Source organism: Neopelma chrysocephalum, unplaced genomic scaffold (assembly GCF_003984885.1).
Source record: "Neopelma chrysocephalum unplaced genomic scaffold, ASM398488v2 Primary Assembly neopelma1_43, whole genome shotgun sequence".
In the NCBI taxonomy this organism is placed as follows: domain Eukaryota; kingdom Metazoa; phylum Chordata; class Aves; order Passeriformes; family Pipridae; genus Neopelma; species Neopelma chrysocephalum.
In genome coordinates, this window is record NW_020897702.1 from 7549532 (window position 1) to 7575563 (window position 26032).

At 41.9% G+C, this 26032-nt stretch overlaps 1 protein-coding gene across 3 annotated transcripts in view; it reads left to right on the forward strand.

Annotated features, from left to right (window-relative positions):
- Window positions 1-1825: 1825 nt before the first annotated feature.
- Window positions 1826-26032, forward strand: part of LATS2 (large tumor suppressor kinase 2) — a 50043-nt gene continuing 25836 nt past the window's right edge. The window contains exons 1-2 of one of the 3 annotated variants that reach the window (XM_027677190.1): window positions 1826-1968; window positions 6098-6668. In XM_027677190.1, coding sequence (XP_027532991.1) covers window positions 6330-6668 — 339 coding nt within the window. In that variant the 5' untranslated portion in view covers window positions 1826-1968; window positions 6098-6329. Of the gene's footprint in view, window positions 1969-6097; window positions 6669-10619; window positions 10744-26032 lie in introns of those variants that run through there. The other 2 variants (XM_027677188.1, XM_027677189.1) reach the window with 2 other exon arrangements.

A 26032-nucleotide genomic window follows, 5' to 3' on the forward strand; every position in this document is an offset into this window, starting at 1 on the left:
AGCACTATTGACAGTTTTGCATGGAAGGCATGGAAAAAATTTATGATAAACAAGCTCAGAGAAACATCCTTAGATAGGACTGCCCATGAGTAATATTACTTACAAAAATAGTGTCCATGGTTTGGAAAAGGCTGTAAGTATAGTTACCATCCTGCAAAGACAGTTATGCACAGACTTCTCTTCATACGTGCTCTCAGTCCAGTTGAAAACACTGGGACTAGTCACATGACTAAAGATAAACATGTGTCTTAAGTGTTTGCAAGACTGACATTTTCCCTGCTGAACAGAGAGACTCTATAATGAGCACCTCTCAGCTTTGCAACAGAACTTTAAGAATTTTGAAGAATTTCAGGACTGCAAGCTACTTACATGTTAATGATCTAAAGATATATACATATATATGGGAAAGTTTACTTTCTTATTTTCACTCTGTATCAGTACCCCTTGTGTATGACTAGCATAGGTATCTGTCATGCTGAGGGGTCAGAGCCAGCCTCCCAGATCCAGACATTACTGTATTTGGGTATGTGGGGATTATTTCTCATGGAGAATTGTCTTTATTAAAGACCGTAATATTTCTGCTTTCATGAAAAACAGTCTTATATGAGGGACCTTATCGCTGTCTACAACTACCTGAAAGGAGGTTGTAGTGAGCTGGGAGTTGGTCTCTTCCCCCAGCGAACAAGCAGCAGGACAAGAGGAAATGGTCTCAGGTAGCACCAGGGGAGGTTTAGATTGGATATTAGGGAAAATTTCTTCTCTGAAAGGGTGGTCAGGCATTGGAACAGGCTGCCCAGGGAAGTGGTAGAGTCACCATCTCTGGAAGTGGTCAAAAGGCATGTGGATGTGGCACTTGGGGACATGGTTTAGTGGTGAACACAGCGATGCTGTGTTAATGGTTGGACTTGATGATCTTAGAGGTCGTTTCCAATCTTTGTTATTCTATGATTCTTGTTCCAGGTAGCTACATCCATAACTAGGTCAAACACAACCTTTGCATCCAAAAATCTTTTGCAGCTTGTGTTCCAGATGTGAAGTGCCTGTCTGCCCTCCTCTGGTATCTCATAGCCCTCTTGTCTCCTTACCATGGTCAAACAGCATGAAAAACAAGTAATCTCCCTTAAAAACACCCAAGCAAACCAGAAACCAAAAGGAAACTCCACATAGGCATTGGTAGTGCTGCCATTTTGTGTGCATGGTTAGTCCAGCATGGAAGGAATAACGGCAGGAATAAACAAAATCGTCAGTTGAGTTTGGAGAGTGGAGTGAGTGGACAGGCACTTCCAAGCCGCTTCCCTTGCCCAGAGAGCTGTGGATGCCTTATCCCTGAGATGTCCAAGGTCAGGTTGGATAGGGCTTGGAGGAACCTGGTCTAGTAGAGGGTGTCCCTGCCTATGGTAGGGGGGTTGGAACTGGATGATCTTTAAGGTCCCTTCGAACCCAAACCATTCTGTGGTTCTATGATTCTACCTCAGGCCTTTTCATCTCAACAAGTGGAGGCAGTGCCATTCCCTCACCACCTCAGCCACTTCATTCTCCCGCCTCAACTCAGCCAGGAGCTGCTGTGAGTGGAGTGGGTTTTGTGGGGGGAAAAAGTGTCACTATGTACTGCTTGTAAACCCACGGAAGGGTGCCCAGAAGGGACCTGCGGGCGGAGGGCAGGCGGCCCCCGCCGCCTCGGTCCCCTTAGGGCGCGACAGCCCTTCCCGGCCCTTCCCGCCCTGGAAGCCCCTCCCCCCGCTGGAATGCGCCGGGAGGGGAGTGGAATGACGCGGGCGCCGCGGAGTCACGTGGCGCGAATGGAATGCCAACAATGTAGCGAATGTCCCGACTGCGCCCCGCACTCGGCGCCCGGGACGGCCAAGGGGGAGGATGGAGAACGGCCCGCGCCGCCGCGGCCGCCGCCGCCGCTGAGCCGCGCCGTGCCCACCCCCGAGGGGCAGCGGCGGCGCCGGGCGCCCCGGGGAGGTGAGCGAAGGGGCACGGGGGGCGCGGGTTCCCCCTCAGCCCCGGATGTGAGCGCCCCCCATCCCCCAAAACTGTGTGCGCGGAGGGGAAAGTCCCGTGGAGGAGTGGGGGGAGCGGAGGTGGGTCGGTCCTCGAAGCGGGAGTGAGCGTCCCGTGTGTGCGTCCCGTCCCGGGGGCAGCCTGGGCGTCCTGCCCGCACCCTCCGACATTTTCCGGACACCCGTGTGACAGCCCAGTCCGGCCCTGGCGGAGGGGGGTGAGGGTCCGCCTGTCCGAGGCCTCTGCCCCAGCAGGCCGGAGCTGCTCATAAATGGCCGGAGTTTGTTTTGGGAGCTTTCCGCCCGCGCAAGGAGTGGGTTTGGGGCTGGCGGAGAAGGGGCTGGTGCTCCCGGCGGCACGCGGGCGTGGGGGGCGCCCCGCCTGAGCAGAGCCCGCCGGGCGGGTGTCGCGGGGGGCGAGGGCCGGGGGGAGCCGGGCGGGGGCATCCAGAGCCCGCGGGGTCCCGTCTGGCCGCGGCGGGGGCCCCGCTGTTCCCAGTCAGCTGAAGGTCACTGCCAAAATCCAGCACTTCGCCACCCTCGCTGCTGCCTCGTGAGCAGTGTGCGTGTTGAAATACCCCTTTCCCCGGGAAAGGCACTCGCGCAAATGACGCAAAAAAGGCTCATTTGGAGTGTCCGGGTTCTGCGATCAGTCCCTGCCGGGCTGCTGTGCGTGGGGAAGGTGAGCTGTTTCCCACAGCCCTGCATTGGGCCAGTGCTTGTGGTTGGCCGTGGGACACGGGACAGTTGTGTTAGTAGGAGGAAGGAGAGGAGGATCGTTTTGGGGGAAATCCTCTTTTCAGTTGTTTTCACTTTTACCATGTGCCCATTTACAAAGAGTAGCACGGTTTGTATGATAATGAAATCTCTGAAACGCTTCCCCCCGTCATAGACCTCCAATACAAAGTGGACGGACCCTGCTTCCATGAATTTCTGATCAAAAAAACCCCCGGAGCAATACCCGTAAATTGAGAGAGGGAAGGCTGTTGTAGCAGTTTCTTAAAACTCTACTCTTTCCTTCTGCAGTGAGTGCTAGTTCAGCTGACGCCGGTACCCGCACAGGGAAACAGCTCTCTGGCTCAGGCGAGCTTTAGTTTGTTGTCTGTGTCCCAGCTCCACAGAGCCACTAGGACAGGCAGCCTGTTGGTGAATTAAGAAACAGGAGAGTGAATAGATAGTGCTGCTGGAACAACAGGCATCAGCATATAATTTCAGTGTGGTTGGTTGTTTGCTGCCAGAGCAGCAATAGGTATTTCTCAAATGAAGCAAAATAATCAGTTGCTCAGAAATTGTTTAACCTGATGCAACTAAAGTAATGTGGTACTTATTTGAAGTGTCATATCTTTGGTGTAACGGACGAGCTTCTAATTAGTACAGAACATATAACATTTTGGAAAAGACTTGAGCACTGTTTAGTCAGAATGGCTTACAACTCAAAAATAATTCTGAAAAATAATTTCTCCTGATTGCAGGAAGGCTATTGATACATTCATGCTGTAGGCAAGGTGCAGATTAGAAGGATTTGGAGTTATCCAAAACCAGACGTACAGTCAGAAATGCTTAGACAGAACAAGACACTCCACATATCTTTTAAAGCATAGAATCATCTTATTTTTTGCTAAAAATGCAAATCACAGGAAGATTTTAAAAGGCAGGCAGCTTGTCTTTCTTTTTAAATCATCTGTAATATTTAGTATTCCAGTTTCTTGGCTTATCTTACATATTTAGTTTAAAAAAAAAAAAGCCCTGCAAAATATGAAACAGGTTTGCAGTTAGCTCCACTACTTACTGTTGATGTTGCTCTCATTCATACTGTCTGAACGACCAGTGTTTCTTTCTGGTTTAGCAGTATTGTAGATGTAAGCCTAGGAAGTTGCCAGCTGGCTTGACCCAGCATTATTAGACTCGGCCTTAGGCTAAAGGTCGCAGAAGTTCTTTATGTGAAGTATGTGTGTAAGTGGGAATGCAGTCTTTTGCTGCAAAAAGGTGGGGGTCTTGCGAGCTCTACCAGCGTGTCCGAGGCCTGAGGATTGGCACAGGGACTGAAAAGGAAGAACAACCCAGATGCCTAAACGCAGCCATATGGTGCCTGCTGCTGTCAGGAAAAGAAAGACAATTATAGACTAATTAATTGCTCTATATCTTCTAAGCACTAGCTAGTTATGATGTAATCTGAAGAAGGCTGCAATACTATTGTGTTTTATTTTTTTAACAAGGCTATATTCTGCCCAAGTAGAAAAAATTCTGTTCTTGGATCCTGCAGTTGCTTTTGTTTTCATTTAGGACAATGAAAGCTTGATTTGTTATTGACTAATAGCTGATTTGTGGAAACATCAAAAGCTAGATGAACAGCTTTAGCACTCCCCTTGAAACAAGTGGCAAACCCTTTCCAGTGTGGATGTGGGCATTTATGTCACTCTCATTCCTCTATGAGTTAGTGTTGGTGGATATCTGTAGGGAGTACCAAGTGGAGGAGCTCAACACCTCAAATACATTATAGGTGTTTTTTAGTTAACAGAGCATTTAAATCTTAGCAAAGGAGATTGACATGGGTTAATCTTGAGTGATTAGTCTGTGCTCCTGCATTTCAAACTGGTGAACCATCCCAGAAGAGTCTGGGGTCTGACTTCACTGCTGCATTTCAGTCCTTGGTTGTAGAGGAAAGCTTGAAGTGGACTCTGCGCTGATGAGGAGGTGATGATGGGCTTCAGAGGTGAATGTGTTTCTCTTGGCCTTCACAGTAGTAAGCTGCTTGCTAGGCAGCGAGAACTAATGGTAAATGTATGGAAATGGTTATTTTGTTGGGAAATGCTATAGTTGTCACAGGAAGGGCTGTCACAATGAAGTTTTTTAATCTGAGCATGTGAAAATAAAGAACAATACTTTGTAGAGAAACTCTTTTTCAATTATAAATGTGTATGATCAGAAGCAAAGCACCTTTAAAAAATCCAATCAACTTCTGAGTGATGGAGAGAAACATGCAGTGTGTTACCATCGGCAGTATTTGTGATTTGAAAACGACTGAGCAGAATTCTTACTTTACTAGTGCAGTGGCTGGAGCACCATTCAAAGTCACTTTACAAGTGCTAATGGCAGCAGCAGAAGCAAACTTGCATAGGCAGCATCCATAGCTAGGCGACATTTCTGATTAAGCTGTCTTTAATCCTTTCCAAATGCACCATTATTTAATGTTTCTGACGGTGATGTATGAAAACTTAGTTAAGGTAGAATTCTTGTTGTAACTTTGTGCTGCACACAGATCACAAGCTGCGCAGTAGCTCAGCTGCATAGTTGTTCTCTGCTGCATATCAGAAGAGGTGCATAAAGCTGTATCAAAGTCTTTTTCTGTGTTGGGATGCTATCTGCTCTGGTTCTTCATCTTCTGCTGTTACTGTGTAGCTCCGTTTACCCCTCTTTTCCCTTTCTTCCCTATAAGGCACAGCTAATGAAATAACATATACCCCCTCCCTTCCTTTTTTTTTCCTCCCTTCGTCCTTCCAGCTCTGGGGAGAATTGTTACCTTCAGGCTTTGCCAAGATATTCATGTGGAAAGGCAAAATATCTTGTCTTTCTGTTATTTGCTTTGTTATTGAAATACTAGAAGTTGCTATGGTTAGAGTCATCAATATTTCCGTTATAAATCTTCTTCATAAACTTCTGAATCTAGGCTCAGCTAGTGTAAAACAAACAAAATATTAAGTGAGGAAAAAACATTTCATGAGCATACTCTTCCCTAATTATGAAATAGCATAGGCTTCTCCGGGATTTGGTTATGCAATTGGGTGGGAAACTTGCCACAGTTAGGTACTGTAAAATTCTTAAATGTTGTAGTTGTTGAAGGTTTTATTTTAATTTATTTTGAAAATTAAACTTAAAAGAAAAATGAATTATTTATTGATTATGTTAAGAAAGCCTTTTGGAATCCTGTTATTGAAAACAGATGAAGTGAAAATCATTAAAGGGTATCCAGCTGTGACAGCTTAAGAGGTTAAACTGATTCACTTTCACTTGATTAATTGTCATGCTGTCCCTTCAGAGGCATTTACACTATCAACTTAATTCCATGTACTTTTTGTTTTCTTTTGTTTCAGACACTTCCGGTCTGCAAAATGATGATTCCACGGATTTTCATTTTCTGTAGGAAATGTGAAGATTTTGAGCTGAAGTAAAACACTGGCAGAAATCTCTTGAGAATTTTGCCTTTTTCTTTTTGAAGGATTATGTTTACAAGAAATTGAAAATATCAAGTGACGCTTTTTTAAAATAATTTAAAAAAAACAAAGCATAAAGCTGTATTTATGCTCAGAGAAAACTGGATTAACAATGAGGCCAAAGACTTTTCCTGCTACGACATATTCTGGAAACAGCAGACAAAGGTTACAAGAGATTCGAGAAGGTTTAAAGCAGCCATCCAAATCTTCAGGTCAGGGACTGCCTATTGGACCAGGCAGTGAAACTTCTCTGGACCCTAAGATTTTAATAGGGAAGGATGCTGCAAGGCAGCAGCAGATGAGACAAACGCCCAAGTTTGGACCGTATCAGAAAGCTCTGCGGGAAATTAGATATTCTTTGCTGCCCTTTGCTAATGAGTCAAGCACCACAGCAGCTGTTGAAGTGAACAGGCAGATGCTCCAGGAGCTGGTGAATGCAGGTTGTGATCAGGTACGTACCAGTTTGGAGGGGGGGGGTGGTTGTCACTGCTGTCAAAACAAGTTTACACTCAGGATTGAAGAAAGGATTTTGATGGTGGCTGTCAAAATAATAGAATCATAGAAATGCACCAATTCCTCTGGCAGCCGTGTTGCTGTATGACTAGCAGAGTAGATGGACTTCCTTTTGAGAGAAGTGCCTAGTTTGGGATTAATTCATGTTAAAGACAGTCATGGTGACCTCTAGGATTCTTTTATGATTTCTTCAGTTGATATATAAGACAGGGTAACTTGCCTTATTTTTTCTTATTTCTTCTTTTTTGTTCTTCATTTTTCTCTGCAACAGCTATGATTAATAGGGTGGAATTTTGTCTAGCAAATCTAAGCCCTGTTAACTGTTAGAAGCAACTGTAAGAAATGACAGAGACAGTATATGGTATTTGTAGAAGCTCCCTTTCTGTTGGCCAGAAGCAGGTGGAATTGGCCAGATGTTCAGCAAACAGCAGTGGTTCAGTACACACCTGTTCTTCCTTACCTCTCTCCTTCTATTTAGAGGTGGTAGCCCTGCTCAGGGTGTAGAGGTGATTTTTTTTTTTGGTTGTTCTGGAATTGATACTAGAATGTTTTCTTAATTCAAAGACCATTCACTTGGTGCAGAACACAGTCTTTTTGTGTTGATCTGCCTTCATCTTGCTTGTGCATCCAGTGTTGGTATCGACTTTCACCTCTGTCCAACAACAGTTCAAAATTTTGCTTTTTAGAGACAAAGTGCTGGTTTGAGTTCAGATTCTGATTGTTGTAGGAACAACTTTTTTTCCATGTGATTAAATGGCAGTTGTTGAGAAGCTGAAACATTTCCATTTATACTCCTTGATTTAAATTGGAGAGATTTAAAACCAGAGTGCTTTCAGTGGCATTTCCTGGATTTCAAAACTTAGCCTCCATGTAGTCATGGCAGAGTGTGAGTCTCTTGACTCTCCTACATCATTTCTGAGTCTGTATAACAAAACTAACATCAGGGTGCATTTCCCTGGAGCTACATAAATACTAATTAGTGCTGTTTCTATTCCAAGGCGTTTATGCTATGCGAGGTAATCACAGCTAGAGTAGATTGCAGATCCAATGAGAAGGGCTGCAGTAGAAGTAAACACTTCCTAGTCCAGTGAACCAAGATGCTGTACTGAATTATTTAAGTGGAGGAACCAAGGATTTTCTCTGATTTTAAGTACGCCATGAAAACTGTGTGTTTTAGAACTCTACCCTCTGGAGTTCCCTAGCTGTTTAGGATGAGAACATTCCCTGTGTGTATGAGCCAAGGTTAAATGAGCACAGCTGGATTCTGGATTGGAAGTGCACGTTTGGTAGGTTACATGGACAAATTGTTCACACATAGAACAGGCTCGTTGGACTGAAATCTTGGAAAGTACTTTGAGCACACTACAGCCCAGTAGTGTTAAGCCAATGCATAAAAGAGAAATACCTGACCACCTGTTAAATCTCTTGGTATTTAAGGAGGTGTAATGGACTATAAAGTTTTTTATATATTTAGCTATTTTGACTTCAGTGTTCATACAATGGTATTGCTTCTTATAGAGCACTGAGCCCAGTTCTGACTCTGCTGTGGAGATTTTTGATACTTCTTTAAATTTGTCTGCACATTTTTGGTTGTTTTCTTTTTTTCCCCTACTCATTGGCCGTGATCCTTCCATCCTCGTATTTAGCATTTCTCCCAAGGTTGACTTGTTCCCTCGAGATGGCATTATTGGGCCTATCCCTTAGGCATGTTTGGTGTTCAGCTCTAGGCATAAGCAGATCACATTTGGCTAGAGTCCAGATAGAGATTTCAAGACTGGAATCCTGTGGCTAAAAATGCTGGGTTTCCTAATGTGAGTCCAGGCCATATGAAGGTTGGCTGTCCTGAAGTGCTGTGAATGAATGGATTCTCTTGAGATGGTTTGAACAGTATCTGGCCCTGGGGATGGCATGGTGTAGGGTGACAGACTTGATTACTCTCTCTAGTTTTTTCCCTTCCTGAGCTGTTTTGAATCAGATGCTGAACTGTTTCAGATCATGATGTCTAGTAAATTATCAATCCCAAGCTACCCTGTCCCTGCTTGTGAATCAAAGCCTTTAAATGCCTACCACATGGACATCTTCTGTAGTCCTGTAGCTAACAGATCTCTGATTTGATGGAGAACTGAAGGCAGCTTCACTTTCTTTGGGGATGGTTTTATATAACTCTGAACCCAATGCTACTGTGAGGTTGGTAAATGGGCATTGAAGCCCACCTCCAATCTTCGTCCTCAAATCCTGGGAGCAGAGGTTTTGAGGTTAAGGATTTCAGTCCATGAATAACTAATGGTCTACTCGAGCCTTCCTCTACTGCAGATCTGCAGAGTACAAGATCTTACACCTCCCCATCCTGCTTCATGGTACACAAATCAGCTGTTCAGCAGCTACAAGCCTCCTGAAGTTGGCAATTTGTCATAAGAAGCTCTAATTGTGGGTGTTCTAGGAAACTGTGAAGAATGAATAGATAGCTATAACATTCAATTTGATCTTACGGGAACTCCATTTTCAAGTTGAATTTGGGCTGATGGTTTTTGATGTTCTAGATGGAACACTGAAAAGTAATCCTAACCTTGTGGGTAATCTGTTGTGGTGGACACCATGCAAAGATCAGGATTTTTCTTCAGTCTGTCTATTAGGCCACAATAAGGATTTTTGGAAGAGCGAAGGGAAGCAGTGGCAATTGAGAAGGAAGACAAATTTCGGAGGCTAGGGAAAGAATACTTCTACTTATTACTCTTACTAGCTCCACTCATATGGTATAGTTAGTTTTTAACAACAACCATTTTACATCTTACAAGAGATGTTACTTATTAGGGTTTGTAGCAACCTATTCTGCCTAAATGACTCTAAGTTTTAAGATGAAATTGAAATTGGTTTAATTAAATAAAAAGGAAACATAACATTTTAATACTTTACTGTTGCTCTGTGAAAGACTCACACAGCCAGGAAATCGGTTATAAACCGCTTGGTAAACTTAACAAGGATATGAAATGCAGTGTAATTCATGAATTAAATACCAAATTCTTGTGTCTTTCAGTTACAGTTATCGTAGGTGTTACATGTGAAAACAGATTTTTTTTTTAATTGGTTAGAAAGTTGCCAGTGTCCTTTTAAATGACCCATATTCTTTCAGAAATATTTATTTTTCAGCCATTGTGCAGTTTATGATTTAATAGTGAAATCTGGTCCCATGAACTTAATGGGGACTTTGCAATTGACCTGAAAGAAGCCAGGATTACCCACTTTTATTTTAAAAGAGATAAAGAACAAAATTACATGCATAATTAGTCATCGCTTTTCTGAAACAAATTGAGTAACTTAGCTGTTGTTTGCTTAAGTCATCTTCTCAGCAGTAATTGTTTAGCGAGTTTGAATCAAAATAATTAGTGCAGCGTAAATAGTTTTGAAACTCGAAGAACATGACTGCTAAAGACCAGATCTTTTTTGTTGCAAAAGCTGGAAGCCAAAAGCACTCCTAATATACTGTTCTTTAGTAAATAAAACTTGGTCTTGGAAGTGTAACTTGCAGTCACTGTAGAGGGACAAGAGCATGGAGCATCTGTCCTGTGGGATGGTAAACCGCTGGAATCACCTGGGGCAACTGGATGGCGTTTGGGGTGTGGTGGTAAATGCAGCTGCTGTTGTGGATTGAATTTTTCTAATGAATAGATGCAATTGAGCATATGATCAGTGACATTCCAGCAACCTGAATGGGCTGTACTGTACTTACTGTACTTCCTTAGAGCATAAATAGCCACTGACATTGTAACTTAGAGTGGGCTGCAGCAGTTCTAGATGAACTGTGGAATGTTACACACTTGTCACTTTTGTGGTTTTTTTTTCTTTCCCTCAAGCAAACTTTCCTTTGAGCAATGGTGCCTTTTCTGGATGAAGATTTCTAGACATGGTTTGTTTCGGCAGCTGTTTTTAAGAAAAAAAATCATGTTTTAAGATTTTTTTATAGGCTATGTACCTCCAGTAACATGCTATCCACTGTACAACTATGGATATGTGAGGTGAGGAAGTTCTTACACTTCTTTTTTTTTCAGAAGCTTTTTAAAATATATCTGTAGTAAAACATGTACACCCCACCTGTGCCAATATCAGGACATTCTGAAGGGGAAGAGCTGTCCATTGGTCACTAATTGTTTTGTCTTTCAAGGAAGTGGAATGGTGTCTGTGGGTACTGTAGTGTGTCTTAAGAATATCAAGTTGACCAAATTGTCATCTGTATTACACTAAATTAATGGGATTCAGTTTGTAGAGGTGGGGTGGGTTGAAATTCTATTCTGTTTTTACTGTTTTATATACAGGTTTTAGGTCATGCTGGCACCTATGATCCTTGTGCCATCTAGCAGTGTGTTACTGAGCAGTATGACTTTTCATCATATTGTTGGAGTAATGAGAGGAAGCAAATACAATGCAGAGTTTTGTTTAGTAACAAGTTTACTAAAGATTTGGTGTAGTATAATATCTGTTGTGATGTATTTTTTAAGAGAACAAGTCTAAAAAGACAGCTTGCATTCAAGGTGAAGGGCAACAAATTTTGTAGCAGCCCTGAGCAAACGGGAATTAATTTCATAACGTTGGCCTGTCACGTAACAAAATTTTGTGTTCTGCTTGGGTAAACTTTACCTGCATTAGGAGTTCTGCCTGCCTAGCTATTTACCAAAACCTCCAGGATGAATGTCTTAGTCATTCTCTGGGTGTTTCTGTTCAGATTGTTTTGTTAATGAAAAATGACTGAAGAATTAGCTGTTGTAAGATTGCCTGGGTTATTTTGTGGGATATACATTAAAGGTGGTAAGAGTCATTACAAGCTATGTTGTAGGTCAGGAGGATATAAGTATTCTTGGGTTACAGGGAAGAAAAAAGGGATGTTCAAATGAGGGCACTTACTGCTGAATACAGGAGAAAGGTTTCATTTTAGCAACTGAAATAGATCTGGTAATTCAGGCCAGCAGTCTCCTGTGTGTTCCATTTGCATCCCTCATTTGAAGGTAAGTTGTTCACTCTGCCTTCTTTTTACTAGGTGTTTTGAGAGCTTGTTTCATAACCTTTTGCTATACTTTTTTCTTTCTAACCTCCCTTTTTGGTTTCAACCTTTTTCTCATTTCTGAGAGGTTTCCAGTGTAATCCAGTGTTCTTCTGTCAGAGCATTGTAACGGAATGTGTTTTCCCACTAATATGCCTGAAGTGAGTGCCTTAAGTCATTTCAGTTCTTAGTTGCTTCAGATAAAAAGTGAGTCATAGCTTTCCAGGGGCTGAAAGCAAGAGGGGAGGATTGCTTTTGAGCTGATACCTGCTGACACCTCTCTCTCCTAACCCCTTTCTCTTGTGTCCAGAGTACCTGTGTTGCTGTCACTTCTTGATGATACTTAGTGAATATACTTAGATTCTCTGTATCATGACACAACTCCCACAATGCATTAGGGATGGGATTCTTGGTATTGATCTGTATGAGCATGGCTTGGAGTATGCTGGTCCTGCAGAAGGAAGAAAAGTATTTTCCCTCAGAGTTTTCCTAGTGGTGGAAGTATTCCTTAACAGTATAATAAGTGATTGAATGTTCTCCTTCCCTTGACAAGATGTGGCTTTGTGGCAGATGGTCAGTAATATGGCACTGAAAAAGACTACAGTTTTAAACTCTGCCCATTATTCCTGTTGGACTCCTTTCTTCTTTATTTAACTGTAGAATAAATACCTCTTGGTAGTAGGGTTATGTTTGAAATGACAAAACAGGAATAAGATGCCAAACTTCAGCTGTAGATAAGTGTGAATCTTAAGTTATGTTAAACCAGTGCTTCCCTATTTCTTATATCAGATAAATATTGTAGAAGCTTGGGAGTTAATATAAAAGTCTAAAATTATGTCGCTGTAACAGGGTACAGGATTAACTTGCATTGGATACTTAAATTGTATTTATTAAAATCTAATTGCCGGGAGAATGTTGAGCTATGGATTTTTTTTTAATAAAAAAGGAAATGGCTTCCTCACAGTCACTAAAAATTCTGCATAAGCATTTACTTCAGTCTGTGAATAAAAAAGCCCTTGTGACCAAAAGTGAAGATTGCCGTTATTATTTTAACAGGAAGTTGATATCACAATAGTAGTAGGGTGTAACTGTTCCTTTTGCAGTTTTTTTTGTTTTTCTCGGCCTAAATCTCTACTGTTCTTTTCAGCTTGTATCTGAGAGGAACCAATGGGATTTTATAACGAGTCTTAAAAATAGCATTTCTTCTATTGGGGTCTGAGTGGTTTTTGGTTGTCTGTGGGTTTTTTTTTTCTTTCTCAAAAAAATTGAATGATATTTTTAAACTTAGAGAGATTTCAGTAGGACTGGATGCAAAACTTTTGCATGCTACAGTCTTTAGGGGCAATCCAAGATGTGCATTTAGAACTTATTTTGTTCAGCCTAGGAATGCTTTTCTGGTAGTTGCTAAACTAAATAAAAAATTATGTTAGAACTGCCAACTGAATATCAGTAGAATTCAAATAAAAGTCCATGGCTACTTCTCTCTCATGTGATATAGAGGTATGTGCCATATTTCTGTGGAGTGATTTTTATTATTATTAATTTTCTTTTTCCTAAAGCATGGGCGAATATACACAAAGTGACTTACAAGAACATTCCTCTTTCCCCATTTTTTTCTTGCTGTACCCCCATCTCAAGCAGACCACAACCTGTTGGTGCTCCCAAGGGCCCAGAGTTCAAATTCTGCTCAGCAGCGGCTTGTGTGGTGACTCCTGTGGAATGTCCATGTCCCATGTGTGTTGTCCATTTGTCCCCCTAAACTTCCATAAATCAGGTTCCAGTACTTACAGTGTTTGCTTCTTGGGGTACTGCCTGTTTCTGTGACTTGGAAATGCATGTGTGCAGTGCTATCTAAAGCAGATGAGGAGAGATATGAGAGAGACCTTCATGTCTTTTTTCTTGGTGATGGGAGCTGCTGTTTTTCTCATGTAGTGGATATGTCCATATGTCCATTAATTCCCCACCGTTGCCTTGAATCTCTCTTAAGAAACAGCTGGGTAGACCCAGGTTTTCCTTTCTTTGACTTAGGAAAGAATTCTGGCTGGATTGCAAGCTGCCTCACTGTGGACACAGCTACTCTAGAGTAGATATTCTACAATCAAATTCTGCAGGAACAAATGCAGTTTGCACTAGTAAAATCAAGAAGTGACAGACACACAATCTGTTTGCTTAAAGCTACAGATGTTTGTGTTAATTTGGGCCTTATCTTTATATAGGTCATGTGTGTAGTATGTGAAATACATTCAATTTTGCTTATGTTCATAACCTAATTGTGAGTGTAGCTTAACTCTGACATTTTTATATTGCTTGGGTCTGAGGCTTAGGGTAGGAAAAGCTGGTCCTTAATTCTAAGTTTTCATCATTTGCTATCTTTTTGGAAAAAAATAAATTAAATTTAACAGTGTCTCTGATTACCAAATAAGAGGCTGAAGTTGCTGTGATATTGTGGTCTGTGGAGTTGCACTAGCAGTAGCAGTCTCGTACTGTCCAGGCTTGAGAGCGATCCCAATTTCCCATCTTCAGAAGATGCTTTAATAAAAGCCTAGTGAAAGTCAATCAGTCAAACTCTTGCTGTTTGCCTGCTGCAGGTCACCCAAAATACTGTTGCAGCTGGAATATTTTTGACTTTATATTACTTGGCAGCTTCTCTTGAGGTGGTTCTGTCAGCTGTGATCTTGAGGGGGTCTCCCAGCTATGGCTGCAGCACAGCAAAACTGGTTTGAATCTAATGGTCTTGTCCTGCCATCTGGACTGTCAGTGGCGGTTCACAAGAAACTTCTCGAATACAAATGGACACATAGAAATTAGGTTTCACCCAAGAGATGCATATATGCATAAATGTGTTATGATGCCTGCAGTGTCTGCATGGTACCAGCTGTTTGTGAAGAACTTAATCCATAGGATTTGGTACTGCACTGAAGATTTTTTTTTTAGTGTAAGTAAACAAGATTCTAATGATTGAGGCTGTGTTCTGCTTCCCTGCAGAGTGAAGGATGGATTATTCCTGATGAGAAACTTGTGCTCTTCCTTTTGAGTGAATCCAAATAATTAAAAATATTTCCCCAGAGAGGCAAAGGATGAAGAGAATGGGAGAGGATATGAAAATACTTAAAAAAAAATTATTTCTAGGTCAGTTAATTGTCAGAAGGCTGAAGCCAAAGAATGCTGTGTACCCCTAACTTTGTGAATCAGGTAATGGCTATGGCAAGGACAGTCTGTGAAAATAACTATATTCTGTGCTGCTTTGTGTTTAATTGTTATCAGTGTATGTGTGCGTATGTGAAACTGTTACTGTGACACACACTGTCTTCTATGCACTTAGAGAAATATAAATGCAGTGTAAATGGAAAAATGTTGAGATTTAAATGTGTGTTGCTTGCATGACCAAGCATTTTGCAACTGTTTTCTATATCCTTCATTACTCCAGTGCAGGATTTGTAAATTACTCATTTAATCTGAAGCATGCAAAGATGCAGTTTCTTACTCCTTACATACATTTGGATTTTTTACACCATTTATGAATCCATTGGATGGGAGTTATTTCAAAACAGAAGAAAATGTCAGCAGAGACTCAGAGATCACTGTTGCTGATCTGCAGTTTCATTCCCTCCCTGTTTGTTTTGTTCTTCCATTCTATCAGCTCTTACGTATCTTCAAGGCTATTCAAGTCTATACCTTCCTTTCTTTACCTGTTATGATTTGGCATTGGTTTTTCTGCTCCGAAGGTTTGAATGACTAATATTCAGCACTTCCTACAGGCCTTTCTCTGTGTGCCTCTGAATACCCTAAATGAGTTGATTTTTTTAATAATGGCAAACTATTAAGAAAGAAGTCTTTTATAGAATTCAGCATTATGTTTTTAGATTTGATGTGGCATCTTGAAAAATTATAGATGCAACTGTAATGGGACTTTGCCAGCACACCCCATATGTTTTCATTTCTGCATCTTTTCTTCCCTTCAGTATCAGGACTCTGTAGTCTGTGCTTAAACTAGTCACCTGCCCCATTCATGCTTTTCTTCCAGCTTTGCCGCAGTCACTGAGTTCATTCCACCATCCTGCCAGATGTCAGCCTGATAAAGATGTATAGAATGTAATTTAAACAATGTATTTGGAACCTTGGAAATACTAACGTGTGTGGGGTATCTTTGTTTACAAAAACCCCCTATCTGGTTTTCCCAATTAAAACTGTAAAAAGTTGTGGCCATATGACAGAGATCTTTGAATCAAGACAAATTTACTCTATGTTGGGATATTTTTGTCCTGGCTCCAAACAAGTTCTCAGTAGTTTTCTCCAGAGATGTGCATTCCATCTTGCTGGAGCCTCTTTTTTTCTGATTGTCCAGCACGGTTTCTTGATTGTATTTTAGATGATCCCCTGATTGCCTGTGCGATGTGTTCTGCCTAGACTTGGTAGCAACCAGCTGGGTGTATGCTGGGGCAGAATGGAATTTTTCTTTTTCTTTCAAGTGCTCCAGCAGTTGTTAAGCTAGAAACTCACTTCTATTTCCTTTCTATGATCATTTCTTGCACCTTGGCCATCTCTCCCTTTCAGAAAATTTTTATATTATATTCTCTAGTGCAAGCACTAAGTTCATTGAGTTCTTTCTTGAAGGATTTTTATGAAGAACCTGTGAAATGTGTGGTCTTGCAGTCATGCAAATAGTGGAGAGAAGATGTTAATGCAGTGTTCAACAGTGCAAATCAAAGGCCTAGATCCTAGGTGTTTGGAGCAAGTGGGCAAAAGTCATCCGTCTCTGCCAGGGCACATGGTGAGCCAGTTCCCCATACTACAAAAGCAGGACCTCGCTGGGAAGTGCCAGAAAATTCAAAAGCAAACCACAAGAATTTTCATTTGCGTTGGTGTGCCTCCCCCCGCCCCTCACCTCTCTGTTTACTGAGAAGCAAACCTTCAAGGCTCTTAACCACATCAAAGTAACCTAGAAAAAAATGTATTTTTCAGTATTACTTTGGTGCTGTAGAACCTTTTGCAACAAATTTTTCCAGGAACTTCCCTGTGATTTGTAAGGTGGAGGTTGAGAACTTGCTGTTGCAGGCCCTGCCCCTCGCTCAGGAAGAAATGGGTGCTCAGATTTGCTGCCAGAGAGAATCTCTTGCCCCCTGAGCCTGGAACATCGCTGCTCAGGAGCGAGAGTCTGAGGCACAGCTCTGGTTTGGAGGCAGACCTGCTTTATCCCAGATTCCTGGGAAGGTCAGAACGTCCTGCTGTGTGTTCAGCACCTCCAGGAATGCTATTTTGGGCAAATAGCAATGCTACATTCTTAACAGGATTCCTTAGTTTTTTGCAAAGAACCATTTTCTTCTCTTGCCTTGTGCAGAAGCGTTTGTGATCCCAAGCTCATTGCTGTGTAGCGAAGTATGAACTCAGTCATCACCCTGCCCTACAGAGGCCAAAGAACAGCAGCTGTAACATAAGCACAGCATCTACATCTCACTGGGGGAAGCCAGTTATCCTGTTTTCTGCTGTGCATAAAACTTCCTTCTCTTCCTCTCTCCCATTAATGTGAAGTAGGACTACTGTCCAGCATTAGACAAAACCCTGAGTCAGACTAGCAGGGCACCATCAGCCCTCCTTGCATACAAGCTGTTGAGGCCATGAATTTGGGGAAAACCCTGCCACTAGACCACAGGTCTAGTTAGTTTTGCCACATTCACGTAGTAGTTTTGTGGTTTCCCAGTCTGGGAAGAGGCTCAATGGAACTAACAATGATGAGGGCAAATGGGAAGCGTAGCAAGGATGAGGCCCCTGCTAAAAACCAGTAACTGGGTGTGTGAGGAGAGAGTATGATTTTTGAAATTTACTTGGGGGGCTCACAGAGGTGCTAGTGCTGAGCTCAGCCATTAGTAGCAAACTGGTTGTTTTAACTGGAGTATCTGCCTTGAAAGGATCGTGCTTGGGTGTTGGGAAAGTCCTTTTTATTCAGCTCTGCTGAAGAAGCAGAAGCCTGAGCCGGAACTGCTCTCTGCACACCAAGGTTCCCATCAGTGCCCCCCACAGTGTGTGCCTGCTGCTTGCGGTAGCTGATGGTCACTGCGGAGGCATCTTCCCCACCTTCCCAGCCTATTGAACTTCAAAGCTCCTGGTTACCTTGCATTCCTCCTTCCAACTCTCTTTTCAGTGTTTTTGGTGTGCTTGCTGTCTAAAGTCATTCTTAAGCTCTTATTCTGCCCACATGCTCTGTTCACAAGGCTTAATTGCTTTTTGTACTTCCAGGTAACACCCTCCTCTATTCTGAGTACCAGGCTTCTATGCTTGTTGTGATGGCTGTTCTTGCCTTTGAGAAAATAAAGGATTTGCTTTTCGTGTAAAAATAGCTTTATTATTTCCATACGCAAGGAGAAATTGGGGCAGGCATGTTTCCAGGTCAGCCTGGAGATGGAGTTTGATAGTGAAATACTCTGTTCCAAAAATGGGCTGGAGCCAGCAACAGTTCTTGATGTGCTGAGCAAAGCTGACTGGCTTGGAGAGAAGTGGGATCCCTTTTTTGGGTGCGTGTGCATCATGCCAGTATTCTTCTGCTACAGAGGGGAAGCAAGCATTGGCATAATGAGCACTTCACTCAGTTAAATACTTAGGTTAGTTTTACAGTTTTCTAATAGTTATGTCCTTTCAGTAATTGTAGGCATGGGTTTTGAATAAAAGATTACAAAGGAAGGTTTCTTAGGGCATAGTCTACAGCTGGAAGTGCTTATAGTATCTGACCAGAAGGGATGTTTGCAGGAGCAGTCTGTATTCCAAGCTTGTGCTCAGCTGGGTACTGCATAAACAGTAAAGGTGAAAATTCTGGATAATGTTGCTCTATGCTTGATTTAGATAGTCTGTCTTACTTTGGATTTTGTTCTCTGTGGTAACCTTCTTGTGAATCTTATTGCCATGTATTTCTAGATTTATATGAATATGTGGATCTTTTTAATTTTTGTATTTTGCAAATTTATATTTTTACTTCAGTCATATTTTAGAGGTCTCTTTAAGCCTTTTAAAACTAGTCAGCTTGAATTTTCCCTTTATCTTCACAAAAGTCACTACAGAAGTAAGAAAAAAGCACAGAAGGGGAATTACAGGCAGCATTAAAAATGTTCCTTCAGAACAGAAAAGCAGATTTAACATGAATTAAAAACTCAGCTCTGTTTCAGAGTTGCAAAAGCTCTTTTATTCACCAGAGTACTGTTAAAGCTAGTAATTTTTGGCATAGTCTTGGTCAGGGAAGCGTGACAAAGTGCAGTGGAATGCACTGAGCTGCGATCCAGCTTGTAGTGCTGTATGACTTTAGTGTATGGAGCATTGCAGGAAGTGCTGCAGGGGGTGGGGAGGCATTTCATTTCATCAGCTACTGAGTAACAGTGTCCTCCTTCCTCAGACCCCACCTGCAGCAACAGGGGGTCCCTTGGTTGCTTGTGTTAGAAGACAAAATGTGAAGAGCCTGCGCAGTCTGAGTTTCTGGTAGAACCCGTCTCTGTTCCCTGAGCACTGCTGTCTGTGCAGAATGCAGTGAGATGAGACAGCTGGGAAGAGTGGTTTGGGATTTCAGATCAGCTGGGCATATATCAAGACTGGGATCATATCCCCAGCCCCACTGTGCTAAATTGTAAAGATTCTTGAGCTGAAATTCTGCCCTCACTGGAATCAGCAGTAAAATTCCTAGTGATTTCATCAAGCCAGAGCTTTGCTGCTTACTTTGAGCAGTAAAATAGTCCTCCTGTTCCACCAGTATGCACACATGCTAAGTCCATTTACTTAGACTTATGGTTTGGCACAGATTTTGACCTTAAATGGAAATATGTTCATATCTATTTAATATTTGTAGCATGAATTTCAGATTACACAGAGAGTTGAACTTAGCTTTATGTGATAATTAATAACCAGTTGAGATGTTCCTGTAACTTGTAGTATACCTGGTATTTTCCCTCTTTCTTTGCTAAATTACGGTGTTAGTGTCCACAGAATTTTCCAGGAATTTCTAACAGCATTATAAAAAACCATGATGGTACCTGTCCTGACAGAACAAGATCTTTGGTCTAGGACCTGCATGTTAGAAATTGGGAAAACCTTGGTGTGATATGGATAGTGTTACCAGTGTAAATCTGCTAACAGGAGTTTTACTGTTCACTTCTGGTTTCACATTTGCATTGCAGTGATAATCAAATACAAAGCCACTGATACATTCACATTGAAGTGAAGCTGTGTGGTGCAACATCGTTGCAAAAAATGAGGTCGCTACCCAGAAGACATTAAAACCTGAACTGATTTTTTGAGTGTAGGAATGCAAGAAGGCTGCAGTACAGAGAAGATAAAAGGAAATGATATTTAGTGGTTTTATTGTTTGTGTAAATATCTCTGTCATTCTTACTGTCTGCTGGCTTAACATTCTTCAAGAGGAGAGCTTGAGGTTGTATTGAAAACATGGGTTCAGAGCAGAATTAAATGAGTAGTCAGCTGTGGTCACAGCCCATACACTTCAGGTTAGAGAAAATGAAAAGTTTCTTGGCAGAGAGATCACTTAGATGGGAGCATTGTAATACTCACTGAAAGCTCATTTGGCTTTTAGGATATAGATCCTATTTAAAATGTAGGCTGTCAGATTATTACAGGTTAGAGTACTTCTAGTCTAGATTTTTAGTTCTTCCCTTTTGCAGAGAAAAGCTGTAAGTTGAAAACTGACTATTAAAATTGATATATAAGAATCATTATAGTCATTCAAGTAATAGGCTGCATATGGAACTGCAATGACTATATTACTGTTTGCTTTGCATGGCAGTACTTTGGATAGTTCCAACATCTCAGCTATTGCGTGTTCTGAAACGTAAATCCTGCACATTTTCCACATTTGTGGAAAAAAAAAAAGCTTGAATGCAGGTTTTCACACATAATTTTATATGTATGTATGTGAATACACATAATTCTAAGCTTCAATATCATTGACCTCTGTGGTTAGTCTCTGAAGGTGGTGGCAGACACTGGAAAGCTTGATTAAAAATAATTAATCATAATGTCAACAGTTTTAAATGCTGATGGATGCCTTGGAGAAAAGGAATAGACAGTTACAATGCCTGTTACAGGAAGTGAATGTTGACCTTGGAAGCACTTCTTGAAAACTGCTGTTCAGGAGTCACTGCATCTGTGATTCTGCATCTCACAGCACTATCCAAAGCAGTGTGCACACAGCTGGAGGCCCAAGTAAGATGCAAACACAGTGGAAGTGAGGAAAGATCATTTCTCTGGAGCTGAAGAAACTGTTCCAAGACCATCTCTCAGTGTAGAGTGAATGTGATTATCAAAATATAGGGAACCGTCTCCATGTGTCATTGCCATGGAGGCTTAGCTGTGTTTTGGGTTTGGCATGCTTAAAGTACACAAACACAGATCTTCCCATGAACCTGCAGTGTGGTATGATGCAATGACATATTTAACAGTACTTGGCAATGTGCACACAGGTTAGAAACCAGTAGGAGTACTGTCTCCACCCAATTCTCCTAGGGGAAATTTAGGAAGTTGGAACTTGATTGCCTAACCAGGCATATATCCTTACCTTTGGCAGCTTTGTTGAACAGGTGCAGAGAAACTGTATTTTTTTACTTCATGCAGAAATTGAGACTCAACAATGTGCAGTAGTCTCTTAGTTTCTGGAACCCTGAATTATGAATCCTGCCTCCCATGCCATGTAGCGTTGTGCTTGTTACTGGTAATGTTACCCTATTAAAGCACATATGGCCAGTTTTCATTCTGCTTCTGAAATATTAAAGAAAAATTTTGCTCAGTGAGATTTTGCTGTAGGCCTCACTTATAATATGTTTTCTCCAGGAAGAAGTGATCACTTGTCTCTTAATGAGAGATTAATATTTTGCACCCTTAAAGCTCTTAGAAGAAACATTGCTGTCTTTGAATAGCATTCATGCAGCTGAGCATGTGCTGTAATAATAATGATGATGATGATAAGAATCACAGGATGAGTAAGATTGGAAGGGACCACGGTGGGTCATCTGGTCCAACCTCCCTTACAGTAAAGAAGTTCTTCCTCATGTTCAGTTGGAACTTCCTGTGTATTGATTTGTACCCCTTGCCTCTTGTCCTATTGCTCAGTAACACAGAGGAGACCCTGGCCCCATCCTCTCGACACCCACCCTTTAGATACTTGTATACATTGATGAGGTCTGTGCTGGTTTAAAAGTTAACCAGCAAGGGAAAATGAACTCAATTCAAAAGAGAGATTTATAAGTCAGAATAACAATTTATTAAAATAATGCAATAAGTACAATTATACAGACAGACAATTGGTTTTAACCCACAAAACCCAAATGTATAACCCAGCACCCTGGGGTATGAACAAAAGTGGTGTACCTTGGCCCACCCCTGAGTCCAAAGCAAAGGGAGAGGGGATAAACCTGCTGGTGGGAGAGCTGCTGCAGTCTGGTCAGAAGTGGTGATTGCAGTCCAGTCGAGGGTGGTGGTCCCAGTCTGGTTGAAGGCGGTGGTCTGCAGTCTAGTTGAAGGCAGTGGTCTGCAGTCTTCCTCTGGATCCCATGAGAGGTGGCAAGGTTCCCAAACTCCCAGTTATATACTCTCCAGTTCAGGCGGGAGTGCTCAGTCCCTCCCTCAGAGTAGGGAATTCCATAAAAGGGCATGATAGTGCTCAGTCCCTCCCTCAGAGAGGGGAATTCCATAAAAGGGTATGAGGACAGGAACATCCCCCCACCTCGCAGGCCTCCACTGACAACAGTTTCTGGGGAAATGGCATGGAAGGCTATAGAATACACAGTTTTGGGTTGCACCCATCCAGTGATGAATTGGTCCCAGCCGTTCTAACCAGGACAGGTCCCTCTCAGCTGTCTCTTCTTAAGGCTGAACAGGCCCAACTCCCTCAGTCTTTCCTTGTAAGAGGGATGCTCCAGTCCCTCAATCACCTTTACCACCCTCTGCTCGACCCGCTCCAGGAGCTCCATGTTTCTCCTGTACTGAGGAGCCCAGAACTAGACACAGCACTCCAGATGTGGCCCTCAGCAAGGCTGAGTAGAGGGGCAGCCCTAAAACTGCTTGCAGTGCTTTTCCTAATGCACCCCAGGATTCCGTTGGACTTCTTGGCCATGAGGGTACACTGCTGGCTCATAGACAGCCTGTTGTCCACCAGGACCCCCAGGTCATTCTCCACAGAGCCGCTTTCCAGCAGGTCAGTCCCCAGCCTGTTACTTGTGCATGGGGATAGTCCTCCCCAGGTGCAGGATCCTGCATTTGCCTGCGTTGAATTTCAGATAGTTCCTCTCTGCCCATCTCTTCAACCTATCATGGTCCTTCTGAAGGGCAGCACAGCCCTCTGGGGTATCAGCCCCTTCTCCCAGCTTTGTGTCATCAGTGAACTTGCTGAGGAGGCTTTTTTACCCAAACAATCCTGGGCCCAGTATTGAACTTAATAATAATGAAGACTAAAAACAGTTGTTCTCCTATCAAGTGATATGGATTGAGAGCATTGGAAAACAAGTCTTCTAAAAGTCAGAGTAAAGGCTTGAAGGAGAGAGGTGAGGGATACTGATCTACTGCCGGCATTACTGGGAACTACTAAGCAAATGTGTCAACACTAAGGGACTTGTTGAAGAGGGTATATCTGTTTGAACCTTCTCAAACTTCCTCCTAAGACTTCAGCTGTGAAGGATGAGTGGAATCATGTACTCTGCTCTGCTTTCCTCCCTCCCCTTTGTTTCAGTTTAATCAAGTTCAGACTTCTTTAAAGTTCAAAATACTGTGGAATAGGTCCAATATATTCTAGAGTGTTAGAGAGTTTTTATTGGCTTGATACAGTGAGATTTTTTTCTTCCTCCTGTGGTTTAAAATTACTTGTCTAACATGTTGATTTATAGCCTGTCATGTAAGACTATTTCCCCTTGGCTATATATTTTTAAATGCTCAAATGTATTTCTGCAAAATGTCCTGTTGTTGCCTTGAAATATTAGGTGATAACCGCAAAAATAAGAGAAGAATAGCTCGTTAAACTTAATATGATACCAACACACAAAATACAGCAATTAAAAACTTTCTTAAGGCAGCATAGAGGAAACAAAATAAGAAAAACCTTATGGTCTGAGATATCACAAGCATATTCCATTCACCTGGGAAGTTTGTAGGTTGGTGTGAAGGAAACAGAGGAGACTCCTGGGCTGGGGCTCCTGGAGAGCAGCTTTTGCTGTTGTGGCCAGAGTTGCTGGTCTTCCCTCTTGTTCCTCCCCAGTTCACTCTCGCAAGCTATGCCAGCACAGTGTTTGCAGAGCTGAGCAGTGACTGATCGGGGAAGTGATCCCACTTAAAAATAACTTTTTGGGGATGGTGGGAGGGACATGAGCACAATTGAGGGGTATGGCAGGGAGGCACAGAAAGGAGCAGAGAAGTTGAGTGGTGGTAGCTGCCTTGGCTGTCAACCACCATCGGAGGAAATGCTGAGAGAAAGATCAGCCTTGTGCTCACGTGCTCTCCTCCTTCCAGCTGTGCTCCAGAGAGGGCCATCTGCTCACTGCTCTCTCATCTTACTCCTCCTCTCACCCAGGTCCTACAGCCCCAGTGGAGCTTCTGCTGGAGTTAACCCTAACTCCCTTGGGGCAAAATGCTTCAACAGCTAAATCAGTGCAAACCCAGCTGTTTCTGGTGGCAAGTGGGCGACAGGGTGGTCAGGCAAGAGGGAGGCAAATGATACCTCCAGCATGAGGAGCAGCGACAGGCAGCCAGGGACAAGACAGACATTTCTGCCAACACACTTGCAGCTGGAAGATATATATGAATACTAAGTTATGAATGCTGATGTGGTTGTTTTTCGTATTGCTGTGCTGATTTCATTGATGGCTTGTGAGAAGATTCTAATGTTAAGGGGATGGTATTGAGGAAAATCTTCCCAGAAGATCTATTTTCTTATGACAAAGTAAAATACATCTCACAGCTTTTGCATGTAAATGGAGCAGAGTGAGAAAGATGACTCTTTAGTACTGTGTGTCTTGACTATAAAGTGTGCCACTTGGCCAGTAGCCAACAGAAATAACATCGAGATGAACTGAGTAAAGATACTGCTAAGGAAAAAAACAGATTAAAAAAGGACAATTTGAGAAATAATGTGGAAACCTAGAAAGAAATAGTTTTACACTTTCAAAGTACACTTTTGAAAATAATTACACAATAAAAGCAAAGCTGGATGACTGTATTCCTTTCAGTTTTGTTCAATATTGTCTAATATTTGTCCTCCTACTCTTCTGTGTTGAATTGGACTTGGGTTCCTGCTTACAGCATTCTTCTAGGACATCAATTAAAGTGTGTGTTACCAACCGGCTTCAATTTATTTTTTTAGTTAGTTATTTATTTACTTATTTTTACGCTTCTCTATTCTCATGGAGCACAGTAAAGGACCAGTTCAAGTGAAGCACTATTGTGAAGCAGAAGCAGTCTTTTCTTTATACTTCTTGTCAGTTTTGGGGACCTCAGTGAGCATTTCTCCCTCCCCACAGTAGCTCCCAGTCTGAAGAAGATGCAGCTGCTCTCTTGGGGGAATTGTTTACCTCTCCGTGGAATTTTGTCCTGGTCAGCTATGTACTAAGAATGTGAATAATTTTGCTGCGGCTGCTTTACATGTAAAAAGCTTGACCTTAAGATATTTTATGCAGCTGAGTCTTTTTTTTCTTTCTCTTTTTTTTTTTTTTGTTGCCTCTAGCACTGGTAGATTTGAGAGTTTTATCTTGCAACTGCGGAAAGCTACACTGACTTGGAGTCGTATAAAGCATTTAGTACAAAGAGATATTTTTGTAGTCTTAAAAATCATTAAATGCCAGTTAGTGGTGTTTAGCAATTCTTACTTTTGGACCTGTAGTTATACATGTTATTTGATAGAGTCAGTGAAACTAAGTGCTGCATGGAGACTTCTGGAAAATGTCTAATGAGATCCCTAGTGCTACCATGTATGAGTATATTGCATTACAAGGTTGAGCATATTGATTTTAAAATGTTAAAAGCTGAATGCCTTTTTTTTTTTAAATGAGAATTTGGAAAAAAAAAAGGAAAATAGCATTACAATTAACACATAAAATTCAAAAATGCCAACAAATTTTTTAAAAATAGTATTGTATGTAAAAGTTTTGCATCTTCCTACTATGAACAATAAATGTGGCAAGTTGCCTTGTGCAGCACTTGTGTGTGTGTGTATATGTGTCTCTACTGAAAAATATTTGGAATCTCAAGATAAAACCCAGATGTTTCTTCAATCAGATGAGATATGCTGTGTTGCACTG